The sequence below is a fragment of the Triturus cristatus genome, chromosome 1_2, assembly GCF_964204655.1.
Source record: "Triturus cristatus chromosome 1_2, aTriCri1.1, whole genome shotgun sequence".
Taxonomy (NCBI): Eukaryota; Metazoa; Chordata; class Amphibia; order Caudata; family Salamandridae; genus Triturus; species Triturus cristatus.
In genome coordinates, this window is record NC_140580.1 from 832398658 (window position 1) to 832415841 (window position 17184).

Below are 17184 nucleotides of genomic sequence, written 5' to 3' on the forward strand. Positions count from 1 at the left end.
ACCCACAATCTTGAACATAGTCGTAGTATGAAGGTCGCTAGTCTGTGACATTGGCTCAATATGCTCCAGCTCCTCATACTCTGACACACCAGAAAAGACTGTCCAAGCTGGGTGTTCTCTACAGGGCCGGGAGTCCAGAGGAGTGAGCATCTTCCTGTTCTTTGGCGCTAAAGGGATCTTCTTCCACAAAGAGGTCTGAAGTCTCAGTTTGTTGGTACATCTAGCACTGTGTCAAACAATTTTCCCTTCATTATCTCCGCATCTTTTTGGAACAAAAGGCGAGGCACAACACAGGTGGGATTGTCGTGGGAAAGGCACAAGTTGCTCACATTGTGGTGGTCCACCCACAAGTATCTGGAATTACAGGAAGGGCAATTTTGAAAGGGTGTCTGTTCCATCGCACATGTGCGATCAGCATTCTGTCGTGTTTGATGCCTAGAGAAGAAACACAGCCCCCGAGTGGTGTCCCAGGTATTGAATGATGGGTTTCGGTGTTTCTGGAGGCACTGATGCATGGGAGAGACAAACGACCAGTAACTAATGTTATCTGACAGCAGGATCGAAAAGGAACCGTACAAGTCCAAAGAAACGTGTTCAGCATACAACAAACTTGGAACCCTCTCGATATACTCCAAACCCAGTGGCAGGAAAAAGAAACCAATATGAATTTGGTGACCATGCATAATGTACACCAAGAAGAAGAGTCACATCACATCTTGCGAAAACCAACTTAAAAACTTCCAAGCCAAACACTAGATGGCAGGAATATGCAAAGCATGTGTATCTACAGGCACACATGCTACGAACAAAGATAGATAGATAAACCGACAAACAAAAAAACAATATAAACAAAAAATATGAGCAAGAAATATTATGCCAAAGATGAATTAATGGCAAACATTTCTTAACCAATGTTCCCCCCTCCATGTATCCTTAAAATGTAATAGGTAGCAGGATTTAACTGGCAGGTAAGTCGACTGGTTGGAAACATTGAGGGTTGGCAAGGGAAATATTTGAATATTTACTGTGGTGCAAATTGACAGCACAAGCATGCCCATTTACAAGAAATCAAGTAGCTTATCCATGGTCGCAACCACTCTAGTTAAAGTTTATATAGCCGGATCTAGGGCTAGATGCAAGGTGCTTTAAAGCCCATGGACAAATTAATTTCTGTAGGACCTAAGTAATGTGTTTGGAAAAATGGGGGGTCACCAAAGAAAAAATGTAAGCGCAATCCTAGCTAAATGTACAATCAACAAATACAACTAGTACCGCAACAACCAAGACAAAAAAGGCAGACACTGCTAACCCAAAGTGTGTCAAAATACATTAGATATCTACAGCACTTTTTCTAAATCAGGTGAACATTAACATATCTTTCTCAAACAAGGATAACATACAGAAAACAACCAACAGGTTCAAAGCATTAGTCATGAGAACACATGCATTCTCCATTCCTCCTCTTTTACCCCAAACGTTAGAGGAAGCTCTGATTTGGCATACCTTAATCTGTATATCAGCATCTGGCAGGGCTGACCCCCGGATCCCAGCGTTGTAAGACAGAGTGTATCGGAGACGTCCACCGTAAGACCCGACCTATGGAGATAAAACATTACAATTGAAATTAATTTTGAAACTATTTCAGGCCTTTTGGGACAGGTCCATACCCTTTCCATAAAGTCTTTTCTTGAAAGGCATTTGCCTTAAAAACTCTACTTCCAACACCAGACCCCTTTCAAAAAGTATTCCTTGTAAGGCCAACTCAGGGTCTCACTTCATTCTACAACATCCAAATCCCTTACCAGTGAGTAGGGTATTACATGCCCTTCCCATGTTAATATCTGGGTTTTAGGAGCAGAGCACTGTTCGAAGAGTTAGTGGTTGTTTACCTAACCATTGTTATTTCACACTGCTTGCCATTAACTTTGATACCTGCCTGGGTACTGAAAAAGGACTTGTTAGTGGGCACCCATCTCAGAGACCAGACGCATAAACTATTAGAACATTGGAATGTTGGAAGCTCCGTTGAAAACAATGGAGTGCTCCGGGCTTACAATGGCTGGTATTAGCCCGGAGCTCCAACATTCCATTTTTCTTTGTTCACAGCTCTGGCTGTGAACAAAGGCTTCAGGGAGCCTGAGGGGATTTGAATCCCCTCGCTCCCTGAAGGCTTTGTTTTATTTGTTAGAACATTCTGCCCTCTAGTGGCAGAAAGTTCTAATAGCCTTATAGCCCTTCGTAGCTGGGCTATACCAGCTATTAAAGTCCTGCTGCTTTGTTGAAGTCCCTCGCCTGCGGCTCGGGCCTTTAACGATGCAGCGGGCCTTTAATAGCCGGTATAGCCCGCTACGGCGGGCTATAAGGCTATATTAGAACATTGGAATGTTGGTAGCTCCATTAAAAACAATGGAGTGCTCCGGGCTTATAATGGCTGGTATAAGCCCGGAGCTCCAACATTCCAATGCTTCTTTGTTCACAGCTCTGGCTGTGAACAAAGGTTTCAGGGAGCTCGAGGGGATTTCATAGCCGTTATAGCCCACTACGGCGGGCTATAAGGCTATAATAGAGAAGAAAGTCTGTTTGAAAAGGCGACTTAGGAGAAATCCTTGTTTGCAAAACAAGTGACATTAACACAAAAACTCACCTGTAACTACAAACACAAAACTTGGAACAATGAATTTTTAAGCCTGCCTATACACCCCACAGTTCAGAAATCTATTAAAATATGCTTTGGAAGGGCTAATTATATGGAGTTTGCACACTATAAGTGATCTGTAGAACTCCTTCAGAGGCATCACCTACGAGAGCAGGCTTCAGGCAACACAGGTGGATTCCTGCTCTTTACTTGCCAGGATCATTCACAGGCAACTAACACAGGCATCCTCTGATGTGACAGACGTTAAATCATTAATTTTGAATGGCAAGTGAGAAAATGTACTCTATTCATTGAAAATGTTTTTGTCAATAATTTCAAATTAGCAGTAGTTAAAGCGACCTTGTACATCATCTGATACCCTGAAGAAATCATTGGAAGAGGCAATCTAAAATCCTTGACCCTGGATGGACACTTATTGTTCAATTACCCTGCTGTGATAATGAAGAATGTTAATTCTTCATAACCGGCACAAACAAGCATTGGCATAGCCAATAGGTCTCGCCTTTGGGACCTTATAAGTGTTTAGCCATGCAACAGTTGCATAACTAAATACTTATAAGGTCCCAAAAGCGAGACCTATTGGCTATGCCAAGTGGCCGTGCGGCCACGTAAGTGATCGCGATCAAACATCAAAGCGGCTGTGTGGCCGTGAAAGTGAAAGTAATCACGGCGGCCATCAAACATTAAAGCAGCCGCGAAAGTTAAAGTAAATCGCGGTAAAGCGCGGCGCGCGCACCCGCACTGTAGCTCTAGGCTGGCTTGGTAGCACTTTATGGAGCCCTCTCAATAAGTCTCGCCAGACCAGCGCATGCGCTGGGTCAGGCGAGACCTAAAAAGCAGTTACGAAATGTAACCAAAGATTAATGAGGAACACGGTCATTTAATCTAGGTGGGCAGAAAAGTATTGATCATGTAGCAGTTGTATGCTGCTGTCATTGTTCATTTGATACTTTCAGGTTAGAGGGCATGCAAATTCACTCCAAACTAGCACCTTCACAGATCAAGTCTCTGACTAGAATCCTTTTCGCAACAAACTATGAGCTATTCTCAGTTTTCAAACAGCCCAAGTTACATCATGTAGAAGAGTGTCTGTATCAACTATAAAATATACTCCAGAGTATTTTAGGAGAGAAGTTGGTGGAGCACCTAGGAGTACCTGCTGCCTATTATGTTTTTATTTCTTACTTGGTAGCTTCTTCACTAGTGTTCATCACCCAAATAAGAAAAACCTTTTGAAAACTGGTTACACAAATCAAACAACACTTTCAATACTGTGCATCAGCATAGTTGGACTTTGATTGTAAAAGAAACGTACTGGTTGTGTCAACTTCGAAATGAACAAGTTACTTACCATCAGTAGTGGTCTTTCTGGTGGATAATCTAACCACAGATTCCTTATTTTGTTAATCTTCTCCAGGCGTCCGACTGAATCCAGAAACCTTTCAGCAGTACCTCTGTGCACCAGGAGGTGTCATGTGAATCTGTGCCACCATCATTTTGTGCAGAACCACATATAAGCACCACCACCCTTGCATGCTGATGTCAGTTGCTTTTTAGGCTGTCCGCCCGGACACAGAGCACAGAAGCAGATTGGTTTAACCAGTGTGCAGATCTCTATACCTGGAACCTTTTTAAATGGGAAATGAGTCCAATTCACCGAATGTGGAGGTGGCAGGGTCAGTGAGGAATCTGTGGTTAGACGGAGAATCCATCAGAAAGAGTGTTACCAAAGGTAAGTAACTTCTTGTGATGAATACTTCTGGCTGCTGACTTCTCATCTTGTGAATAGATACCAAAGCAGTACCTCTCAGGTGTCTTCAGGAATATGAGGACTAAAGTCAAGTCCCACTGAGGTATGATGAAAAGCGTAGGCAGGAACAAATGTTGCAAACCTTTAAAAAAGGAAAACGCATCCCATAGGTGATTTAAATAAGGAAGGCTAATCCAGTAACCTCAAAAAAGCTAAAACAGCAGATAAGTAACTCTTAACTGCATTCAAATCAAGCCCTTGCTGAGGTAGAGATAAAAACATACAGCAATGCATGCTGGCTTGCAGTTTGTCGATCTGCCTAGTACAGCACCAAACCACAAACTGTTCCCAACAGCAGGTGTAGAAGGATTTCATGGGGGAACATCTTGCTGCCAACATGTCATCTACGACTTCAGGAGGAAGACTAAATGCAATCAACTGTTTTCACTCAATCTCCAAACTTTGAGATGAAGATGGCACAGGCCCGGATACAGTACCGTGTACTGCTACTGCGACAGAAAATTCTACCGCAGCGTCAGAGATTCCCCCCGGTGCTGGACCCACTGGGAGTTAAGGTCCCACTGCAGAGATAACATATACCATCTTGCATGCTTCACCAGCATTATGCAGGAGGCCAGTAGTCCTAGCAGTCTCATGGTCATCCTCACTGAGATCCAGGACAGAGGCTGAAACATCAGGATCATAGCTTGAATGCCCTGGATTCTCCACTCCAGGTGGAAGGCACAAAACGATACCATGTCCAGAATGGCTCTGGTGAATGGGATTGTCTACCAAGGAGTAAGGTGTGATTTCGATATGTTGATTGTCAACCCCAACGATATTAGGATGTTCACCATAGCCCAGAGGTGGGTGACGACTGCCTGGGGTTAGCCCGCCTTCAACAGCTGGCTGTCAAGGTAGGGGTAGACAGACACCCGACTTCTAAAGATGCACTGTCACCACTTAACACCTGAGGGTCATTGGTGAGGCCGAAGGGGAGCACTGCAAATTGAAAATGCTCTTGCCTTCCCAAGAAACACAGAGAGTGCCTGTTGGCCTGCAGGACAGGGATGTGGAAATAAGTGGCCTGCAGGTCCAATGATACAAACCAGTCTCCAAAGCCGAGGGCCAAATTGAACATCTTGAATCTGTCCTTTCGCAGAAAGACATTGAAATGGTGAAGGTGTAAAAAAAGTACAAAGGCCTCAGTCCTTTCTCGGCACCAGCAAGTAGTGAGAGTAACAGCTAATGCCCGCTTCCAATACCAGGACCATCACTATGTCCCCTTTGGCCATAAGGGCCTGCACTTCCATCGCAAAATGAATAGGTTGTCCTCTGTCAGCCATCCCGATGGCGGTGGAAGGTACAGCGGAATGGAAAGGAATGAAAGGGCATAGTCCAAATGGACAATTTGCCGCTTGACAGAGGAAATTGCTCACCACCCGGGGAGAAAATGCCAGATCCTGCCTCCAACAGTGTGCCTGTGTATCTGCAAGGACACATTAAAGCAGTTTTGTGACTGCAACAGCTGGAGGGCATAGGGGACAGGGCTGCATGCTACCCTTGATATACACGTCATCTGTGAGATGAGTGGCCTCTGCCATAAAATGGCTAGAAAGTTTGCTGGACCTGGTGTCTAGGCTGGTACTGACAGTATTAGTAGCCCCTAACAAAGCCACAGAGGGAGTGAAACTGTTACTGAAAATGTCTCACTGGAGCAGATGTGGGCCAACTATCCTCAAATCGCTCAAACGCAGAATCTGCTTTGTCAAAGAGGCGAGAACCGTCAAAGGGTATGCCCATAAGTGAAAATTGGATGCCCCCAGGGAAGACAGTAGACCGCTTCCAGGTGTGCCATATATGTGCTACACATGTACTAGGCCATCAGTAGTATCCAGCCCACAGCGTGATACAAAGGTACTGAATGGCCTGGATCAGAGAAGGCTGAAGTTCTTCTGGTATGGAAAGCAAAACCAGAGCCAATGCATCCCAAAGTGCACAGGCCTAGGACACAACTGGCATTGACCAAGCACAGGGAAATGCGGGTAGAGGACAACATTTGCTTGCCAAAGGTCTCAATGTGATCTGATTCCCAGTGCGGCAGATTAGCAGGGAAGGCATCTGAGTTAATTCCATTAGTAGACGCTCGCACTACCAAACTTTCAGAGGTTGTGCATTACATCAGAAAAGCCAGGTACCCTGGATCCAAGCGATGGTGCAGAGCAATTTGCCAGCTTACTGAAGGCCTAGAGCAAGGCTTTGTCCATGCCCATAGCAAAGTACCCATTAGGGGCTCATTAAAGGGCAGTGGAGGCTCTGAGTGTATATGACTCTGTTGAAGGATCTCAATCAGGATATTTGTGTATGCCTATGAGTTTTAAGTAGCGGATGCACACCTTCCCTTGTCTTCTTATTTTAATTCCTGCTGAAACTGCCAATGTATCTGCGTGCAAGCAGTGCTGTGAATCGTCCCGTCACAGTATTTAATCAAGATGCTGAAAGAAAGGTTCCGCTTTGAGCGGCCCCAACTGTTGCACAGCTTAAAGGAGAAAATTCTCAGACCAACTTTTCAGTACGCTGAATATTCACACTAAACCAAGTGATCCATATTAAACCATCAAATTAATCATGTTCATCCTTAATCTCGGTGTTTGTTTGCAACCAATCCGGAGACAAATAGATATCACTGGATATTTTATTCGCATTTTCAAGACGCTTTCTGTAGCCAATCCAAGCTTAACATGAGCGTGTGCAATCAGTCATTTTTCATCATCAGACTTTAAATATCACCCAATGCATTTCGAACCTTTCTGGTTCTTCGTCAGGGGTCGCTGTAAAAAATTAGAAAGATGCGCTTAGCTAACCACTCTGAAATATAACCAACCCAGTACTTTGAAACTAATAATGAACCATGCCCCAAACAAATCACCTCCCTGCACCACCCTCGCTATAATCCCGCCAACAGAACGATGTGAAACCCATCAAAAAACAGAATTTTACACAAAATGTATTAGTGAGTTCTACATCTACTTCGTACCCAAAGACCTGTGCTACCCCATGAGCTCTCCCTTGTCATTTCGCAACTGAACTAAAGGCCCTACTAAACCCGTATTTACCTTATAAAAGCTTGAACCGGCATTGCAATCTTTTCATGCCTACTCCCGTGCTCCAAAGCAAATCAAACTCAAGACTCACTCCCTCCCCGCTTTTAAACCACTCCCACAGGTGTGCTGAATGTACTCATGTGACTACCCGATTTAAAGGAGAACATTACTACATAACCCACAATGCTTTGCCCCTGCTGTGCATTAACCAAACTTGGTTCCCCTTATGCTACATGACATTGCCTTAATTATTATATTAATGATTATATTGTTTTCATTATTCTTAAGGCAATGTCATGTAGCATAAGCACGTTTTTTAGGCATTTTTTATTTAGGCTTAACACTCTTGAAAGTATGTAGATTTATTCAGTTTGTGGTTTCACGATTATTGGGGAACCAAGTTTGGTTAATGCAAAGCAGGGGCAAAGCATTGTGGGTTATGTAGTAATGTTCTCCTTTAAATCGGGTAGTCACATGAGTACATTCAGCACACCTGTGGGAGTGGTTTAAAAGCGGGGAGGGAGTGAGTCTTGAGTTTGATTTGCTTTGGAGCATGGGAGTAGGCATGAAAAGATTGCAATGCCGGTTCAAGCTTTTATAAGGTAAATACGGGTTTAGTAGGGCCTTTAGTTCAGTTGCGAAATGACAAGGGAGAGCTCATGGGGTAGCACAGGTCTTTGGGTACGAAGTAGATGTAGGACTCACTAATACATTTTGTGTAAAATTCTGTTTTTTGATGGGTTTCACATCGTTCTGTTGGCGGGATTATAGCGAGGGTGGTGCAGGGAGGTGATTTGTTTGGGGCATGGTTCATTATTAGTTTCAAAGTACTGGGTTGGTTATATTTTAGAGTGGTTAGCTAAGCGCATCTTTCTAATTTTTTACAGCGACCCCTGACGAAGAACCAGAAAGGTTCGAAATGCATTGGGTGATATTTAAAGTCTGATAATGAAAAATGACTGATTGCACACGCTCATGTTAAGCTTGGATTGGCTACAGAAAGCGTCTTGAAAATGCGAATAAAATATCCAGTGATATCTATTTGTCTCCGGATTGGTTGCAAACAAACACTGAGATTAAGGATGAACATGATTAATTTGATGGTTTAATATGGATCACTTGGTTTAGTGTGAATATTCAGCGTACTGAAAAGTTGGTCTGAGAATTTTCTCCTTTAAGCTGTGCAACAGTTGGGGCCGCTCAAAGCGGAACCTTTCTTTCAGCATATTTGTGTATGCCTCCATGGTTAGAAGTTGGAGGTCAGTGCCTCTGCCACCCTCTGCATTACCACTGCGATGGAAACACTGACTTCATTAGCAGGGTCGAGAGAGAGAGCAATTTAGAGCATGGATAACTGTCCAGACCACTAGCATCTTGTGATTCCTCATACAAACAATCATCTGTGTATTCAGGTATGCACCTAACCCTTTATCATATTGATCATTGAATGAATCGGCCCCCAAAAATTGGAGAGATTTTTCCCTTCCTTATGGTAAGGGCAATGTGTCAATGTCTGTTGGGATCAGGGCAGCTTTGGTCTAGTTCAGCTCTGAGTCAAAGCACAATTGTTTGTCCCGCTTCCTCTGTTGCCCACATCAATAATCGGATGTCCGGTGCAGCTCGAAACATCAGAAATGAAGGCAGTACAACAACCTGTACAGATCGCACAGCAAGTTCAGGGGGTCCAGCTGGTGCTGAGTGCAAACTTGTAGGCAGGATTCAAGTTGGAGGTCCTTGTGGTTCCTTGGGACCCACAGGAGCAACAAGGGGAACTGGTAGCGTGCCAAATAGACGAAGCATGGCTTCATGAAATTCTTCTAAATGCATTGACATCGCAGATGGGGCCGAAAATTTGGGCTGCCTCGAACTGTCAGTTGTATCAGCTCCTAAGGAGAAGGAGTTAGGGAGCGAGACAGAGAGGCACATTGACAGCCTTGTGCTTTCTCTTGAGTTGAAGGGTGGCAAGAAGGGACAGAGTCCTGGTTGACTTCTTGAGCCTCTTTTTTAGACTCACCCGATGACTTCACAACAACAAACTGCTGAGGGAACAACTTCAGGAACTAGAACAGGGCCTTTACTTTGATCTCAACTAGTCACAGTGTGGTATTTTCCTATGTTTGGCAACATCACGCTTCACCTCACAGACTGGTATAGCCTTTGGACTCATTTAGGCACATTCTCCACAGGCTTTGGGGTTGTGGTCCGACCTCAAGCACCAAAGACATATATGGAGGGGTGGTGTCGAAGACATCTACTTGTGACAGTCACTACAAGGTTTAAACCCTGTAGAGTTTTGGGGGATGGAAATTTACATGCACACTGATATTTTAAAATACATTTGTTAGAAGGTAGTCTTGTGAAGGGACGGGGATTAGTTCCAGCTGGCGGTGCAGAAAGAAACTGACCTCAGCACGGATGGGTGGAACATTAATGCAGCTCTGATCACCACTCCTAGAGTGGGACGCACGTTGGGGTAGAGCCACTTGATGCAACTACCGACACACAGGGGTACAGCTAAAGATTTTGTTAATCTAATCTGATGCCTGGGAAATATTCAAAAGGTAAGGAATCTGCAAGTAGAAGTATCTATCAGAAATTGAGAACTAGGCTACCAAGATGCTGTTCCATTCCAACAGATGCTCATAAAGTCGGACACTCCAGTAAACTATAAATCCTTTTCACGACTTTGGATCAGTGTGATTTACTGCCTCAGCGCGATGATACCAGAACAAACAAGTCTTTATCACACAAGAGACTATAATATTCCGGTTCTTGCGAATTCTGTGTACAGTACAGCGTACATCTGTCTGCGCGCTCAGTTACAGTGAGGTTACGAGTGAGAACATTTGACATACTAGGTGATTTCTCTACTGCAGATATAATAACACAAATGCTTCTGTGTTAGCACTCAGAATGACAAACACGTGGCTTGTACGAGCGGATCCAACCAAGATGTATAGAAAAGATCAGGAAGGGAAAAAGGATACCAGCTCCTTCAATGCCAGTCACCTCATTACCTTATCCCCTAGGAAGGCCTGCGGTAGCTGCCAGTAGAAAACATTTTCAGGAAGCAGAGAGAAACCTTTGTAGACAAGAGAATACTAGGGACAGAAAAGATAGAAGCACAGAATGAAACAGGAAGTAATGGCAAAGTGAGAAGAATCATTCATTGTTCAAGAAGCAAAGTCGGTATTAAGAAATGTGGCTTAAAACCAAATAGCCCCACGCTAATGCATAATTAAGTAATTTCAGATTAATACCACCATGTCATTTTGCAGGCTCCCTATGGACGTTTGTAGACAAAATTACCCAAAACATAGGTATGCACATTATGGAAATACCATGTGGATGTTATACACAATTCCTCACAAGATAAATGGATAGGAATATTTTGCTTATCTACATAGTTAAAGACAACATCGCTGCCATAGTAAACAAAAACAAAAAATCTACATAACACTCCACATGTAATATGGACGAATTTGGAAAGACTAAGTATTGCAATTATTTCTAAAAGTGAAAAACTTCCTTGCTTCAGGGCTATGCACAAGCACAAAAAGCTATATGAACTTCACTGGCTACAGCAAAATATTATATTTGAAACAGGATGGCCCTTAATATGTGCAGTAAAAAGTGGTCTTTTGCTTCATATGTGACAATGCATGAATTTACACATGCACTATTCTCTGACGAATGCATATGATAAACCATATCCAAATATATGGAACCAATTTACTACAAAAGTTTAAAATAAAAACATTTAAAACACAGCCTGTAATTCTGTAGAGAATTTCAAAGCAACAAACTGTGGCACAGGTAAAAATAACAGAGGCACTCATATAAGATTTCAGAAACATTATGAAGACGGGTGCCATTCTTGGGCTATATAAATGATCAGAACCATTATTCGACTACTCAAATATGAAAATTTTTCAGAGATAACAAATATAGAACTGTTTAGGGGAATTTAACAATATTAGTCTTCAGGACGAAAAAAGTATTCTAGGTCAAATTTTTGCTCAACAATGAACTATTGAGGATCGTAACCAATATAAATGGGTTCATGACTACAATGCTCTCCCGTCAGATTTAGTTTTGAAGTTCCGTAATTGAAATCTGAATGCTGCAGATTTGAGGAAGGCCACTGTTTTCAGATACCACAGTAGGTGTTTAAAAAGTTATATAACAGTACAATTGCATAAAATGCATAGGTTCAATAGGGTCTGAACAATTTAGATCCAGTTGTGTCAAACAGCACTGAAACTAAAAAACTGAGAGTTAAGGGAAAAAATAATGGTGGAAGTTATAGAGTCGAACTTCTGCATCGAGGAGGCCATACAAAATGACTGAAGTGGTATAGGTTTAAACGCCATCGCAAAAAAAATGGGAACTTGGCTAGGAGGTAAACGTGCTACATTAAGCAAGCGGTTGATAAGAACAGACTAGCAGAAGAGCTATGTGAGTAAAAAGATTTAAGTACATGCAGGAAACGACCACTGCAAACTCAAAATTAACACAAAGTGAGTTCTAGGAACTAAATGCCCAGAAAACTAAATTTGACAATGAAGAACTTGAGAACCTGTCCATCAATGTCCTTCAGCCAGTTCACGGAGTGCTCCCAACCATCAGGGAACACTACCTAACAGATCTGCTCAGAGGGCTATTAAACTTCCCCTGCGGTCCAACTTTCATTTGCTTGCAAGCCTAATTTCAGCCAAGGTCTGTTTTCTTAATGAACGCAGCAAGCCTAGTTTTTCCTCAGCATCTAGCTCCTGTGCCATGTAGGCCTCATGTTCCTATTTACGCCCCCACCTCCCGAGACCTTACTCTTTAGCATGCTCAATATTCCATGTTCTCTTCGAGTACTCAAAGGGCACTGCTTCCCTTTCCACCATAACATTCTTCAGTGGACTACCATACAAGGTCTCTCCAATAAAGCTATTCATCATCCTTACATCTCCTAGGGAGCTCCCTAACCCTCGCTCATGCCCTTCTCACCACCCCTTGCAGACAGTCCCTCCCTACTGTGCTTTTTCTTCTCACATTCCTTTCTTCAATGCACTCCATTGTATTTGCTTCTCCTCTGGTAACTTTGCTCAGTTGTGCTCAAGAGAACTCACTTGCTCTGGGATCTGCGGCCTAGTCTGTTGCTTAGCTCACTTCAGCTGTGGTATCTATTCCTTCAGCATGCACCAAAGTGCTCTTCTAACAAGGTCCCTCACGGTCCTCCACAGCTTTAATTTTCCTGGCATCTTTAAACTTACTGTACTGGAATCCCTTCCATGAGGGGATCCACTGATCTCACTACCAATGTGGTTTATTTCCTCGGGGTGTTCCAACAGAGCCAGTACAATCACTGAACACCAAAAGCCTCACTTCCCCTGTGGTATACACCTTCCTCTCCATCACAAGTTATTTCTCTTCACAGGGAAGACTGACTGCTCCTACCTCATCCTCCCTCAGCTCATTAACATACCTGGTTCGTGGGCAGACTGTCCCCTATTTTCCAACCACTTCAGTTTGCCTGTCTGCGCCAGATCACAGTGGGTGCAAGGTATTTCTCAAGGTGCTTCAGGATCACTGAAAAAGAGAATCCTCATCCTTCCATTTACAGTCCTCCAATAGTACAACTTCCTGTGTGAAGGAGGGAAGTGGAGGTGTCTCTTGTTTCACTTTTAGTCACCAAGCTCTAATCCCTCACACTGTTCTACACATGCCCCTTTATTGGTCACACAGTGATCTCTATTCCTCAGAATTGCCATGGTCCCTTGAACGTGATCTCACTGCATTTCTTTGATGCTTCTTCCTTCTTTTGTCAAGTTGATGGCCTTTGTCCACTTACAGAGCACTGCAAGTCCCTTTACTATCAGACTCTGCAAATGAATGCGATTCCTCAGAATTACAGATCATTTACTTTCTTAGTTTTCTCTCTCCTCGTTCACTGCTCTTCTGATCTAGTGTCTCCATGCACTAAATGCCCTGTTCTATGGCACTACTGCAGTCACTTTCTCAGTGCACACCCGAGGACCTTTACCTTCATGGTGTACACATTGGGTAATGAAATCCCACACTAAACTTGCCCACTGCACTTAAACCCCATACAGTATACCAATGTGCCTATGCTATCCTGCAAAGTATGCAGTGACCTCTCTAACTTGCAATTAAGCATTTGGACAGTGCTATCCCTCTCAAATTGATTCTTGAACCACAGAACTCTTCTTGTTGCAAATTCTTCCATGTATACCTATCTATATCTATCACTATATCTAGCTACAGCTAAATCTATAGCTATATCTATCTATGAACACACACACACATATATAAAAACATACATATATATATTTTTTTCCCCAAGACCCTTTTTTTATCCTCATTTGTCAACATCTAAGCACTTCCATCTCTTCATGAATTACTTTCTGTTATTAATGCATCTAGAGGTGAAAAACTCCAAATCTGGCATTACTTCACTCTGGAAAAATGCCTAACATGCTTCACACAACGCAAGATGCATTGCTGTGGATACCTTCCTGGAACTGATGACCCGGGGGTCCACTGGGGAGGAGAATAGGAGGTTGGAGTCCTGAAATGGAAGTGCATTTCCTCTCTGAGCCTTGAGCAATCAAAAACAAATCAAGACTTAGTAAAACAAAAAAAAGCACTCTCAAACTCACACACAAAAAAACGCGTCCCTATGGTAAGCATTTTATCTCCCCCAAAAAGTCGCAATCATCTAATAAACCACTACCATATCCATCAAATGGGCTTGGTGTGAACCACTACAGTCTACGGAATGCTCTCAGCTACTCTTCCATAGACATCTATGATCTAATCTGCAAAAGCATTGACCAACCTCAAAATAGATTGCAGGAACTCAAGCCTCCATGTGAATAATAAAAAAAACTAAAAAAAAAAATCTGTAGCCTGGGGGATGTCAGATCATCAGACACCATGTGCTGTGATTCTGGTTGCCCTAGGTTACCAGCAGTTATTAGACATGACAAATGCACTGTGCCTAATATGCCTTATCACACATGGCACACATTTACACAACTAGGCTGATGCCTGACAACTCATCACACATTTGTGATGCTTCATACCTCATCATTCTGTACTCCAAGCATCATGAAACACACGCGCTAATATTTTAAAGCTATTGCAGGAATTTTTAAAATATTTTGTAACTTTAACTTCCCATTCATCGGCACTGCAGGGAAACAGTTTACCTAGCAGAAAAAGCAAAATCATTGATCGAAGGCCAGTGGACAAAAAGGTTTGAACACTTCCACAAGACGAGGAAGCTTTCAAGCATGGCTACTTTCCTTCAAAAAGTGTCCCAGTAGGTTGCACTGTGATTGCAACCCTTTCTAATGTATGCCCAAAGTTGATTTCAAACATTCAGTGGTCTACAGTGATGCACTTCAATGATCTCAAAGAATTATTTCTGGGGTTAACACAGAAGATGAGGGGGAAGTGCCAGGTGTTATTGCCTAGTTTCCCATTATTTCAGTTCAACTGACATCCTCGGTAATGTGAGTGCGAGTTTGGTTACATTTCCCTGAAACAACACCTTAAACATCAGTAGGCACAGTGCCTTCTGAGACCATTATTGTATGAGATCCTACCATTCGACCTCACAAGGGCTAACATATCCTATCTGAGCAAGCGTCGCACAGTTGCACAAATGTTGAATAATACAAGTATATCAGCCACCTGCAGCACCATTCTCAGGAACTTTTACCCCATATGAGTAGAAACATCAGCAACATATAGAGATGCACCTCCTACCTGAGGTTCAGAGTGAGGAAGCCTGACAGAGTGACCGGGTGCGGCAGCTAAAGAGGAGGGATTGTCAGAAACCCTGGAAAAAGAGGAGATGGGGCGGGGAGGACCAGCAGGCAGGTGACGAGAAACTGGGGAACGAAAAGCAGCTGGTGCTTCAGCTACTGGGGATCGGCGATGAGCCTGGGAGGAATTCCTGCTGACTACAGGAGACTCCGATGTTTTGGAGGCTCCCGTTATAGCAGCGAAGCTTGACAGCAGGTCCCATATTTCTTGGTCGATCCGCTTCTGATCTTCAGCAGACTAATTCATGTTTGAAAGGAGAAGGCAAGAGAGTGCAAAGTATGAACTTATGAAGAGAGAAGAATTGTGTCAGAGGGTAAAGAAAATAAAGGATACAGTTTTAAAGAGGAGCAGAAAAGGACAATTGACAGAAGGGATGTGGAGAGGATAGTCCAGCAGAAAAAAGGTTGAAGAAAACAAACAAAACATACAAGGAGAATGGAATGGAGCACAGGATGCAGAGGGTGTGATGAAAAGAAGAAGGGAAGGATCACACAAAAATAAGGTAAGCAAGGAATAATCACACTGATTAAGTGCATAGAAATAAAAACAGGAGAGAATTAAAAGATGATGGAAACATAATAGGAAGCAATAGGTAGAAAAGAGAAATATATGGGCGAATGCACCAATTAGACAGAATATGCAAGAAAAAAAGGTATAATTAAGCAACAGAAGAGCAGAACGTGAACACTAAACCAACAGCACAATAGGAAAATCTATTCAGGCTTTTAGAATATTAACTATGAGATGGTGGGCACAGAGTTCGAAGCATTCAGCTCCGTTTTGCTGTTCTTAGAGAAGACCACCATCATCAGTCTGCCCAATGCAGACTGGAGGCATCAAACTTACTTCAGTGAACCAGCAGACATGGGGTGTTAAGTTGTCATTAATCCCTTTGGTAAATTTAGTACAGTGGCCAACACTTTCCAAAATGTCCATGTGTTTTCTTTTTTTTTTTTTACCTTGGTCCATCTTAAGATCCTCAGCTCCAATTTAAAGTGCATGGTCTGGTCCTGGGAGGTGGTGGTCCCCAAGGCCAAAAACTGCCCATGAAGGGGGCCCTCTCCCCTTTTTAGCATTCGGTCGTGTCCTGGGGAGGTGGTGGCCCCCAGGGCCGAATACGACTAAGGAAGGGGGCCACAGGCCTACCTTTTAGCATTCGACCTGGCCCCAGGGAGTTAGTGGTCCTCGTGTCTAAAACGGCTGAGGAGGAGGACCGCGCTGCCCCCTCCCATTTAATTGATTCGGCAGTGCCTCAGGGTCAAAATTAGTCTGTGGAAGGGGGCCACCTGTGCTCCCATTCTAATAAGAAATAAACCCCCTGGGATCTGAGCCAACCGGGGGGCATATAGAAAACAAGCGCAGGAGACCGCACAGTGTTCTTTTTGCCTTCCAGGTGTGCAGCAGATTGGCAGAAGCTCTGCAATTTCGTGTTACAATTAAGGGAAAAAAACAACGCTTTTGACCCCACCACCAGGCCTACGGGGTCAGGGTATTCCTACTCTGTCCCCTTCTGTGTTTTTTTTGTTGCCTTTTTTCTTGGAACTCCAACAAGTCTGAGTCCCAAAATGGCTGCCAACACTTCCTGGTTCAAGAATTGGCAGCCAATCAGATCTCAGCATGAGATCTGTCGGATCTGCGGAGGATTCTCATCTCTAGATATCTATTTTTCTTTTTTCTTAAACTCAAAAACTACAGAATGATTCATACCAAATAACAAAAAGAACTTTCTGGACCAAGATCTAGCTTGCTGCAAAATGTGGTGCAATTCTGTTCAGCGGTTCGGGCTGTAGTCTTGTTCAAAATCCCAATGGAAAAATGCATGGATGGGA

General features: G+C 43.3%; 1 protein-coding gene across 18 annotated transcripts in view; it reads right to left on the minus strand.

Moving 5' to 3' along the window:
• Positions 1-17184, minus strand: part of HSPG2 (heparan sulfate proteoglycan 2) — a 903404-nt gene that overhangs the window by 404120 nt on the left and 482100 nt on the right. For 13 of the 18 annotated variants that reach the window (XM_085608919.1, XM_085608917.1, XM_085608921.1 and 10 more), the window contains 4 exons: positions 15296-15592; positions 14034-14120; positions 10528-10611; positions 1504-1596 (listed from right to left, as the gene is read on the minus strand). In XM_085608919.1, coding sequence (XP_085465045.1) covers positions 1504-1596; positions 10528-10611; positions 14034-14120; positions 15296-15592 — 561 coding nt within the window. The remainder of the gene's footprint in view (positions 1-1503; positions 1597-10527; positions 10612-14033; positions 14121-15295; positions 15593-17184) is intronic. The other 5 variants (XM_085608925.1, XM_085608923.1, XM_085608922.1 and 2 more) reach the window with 2 other exon arrangements.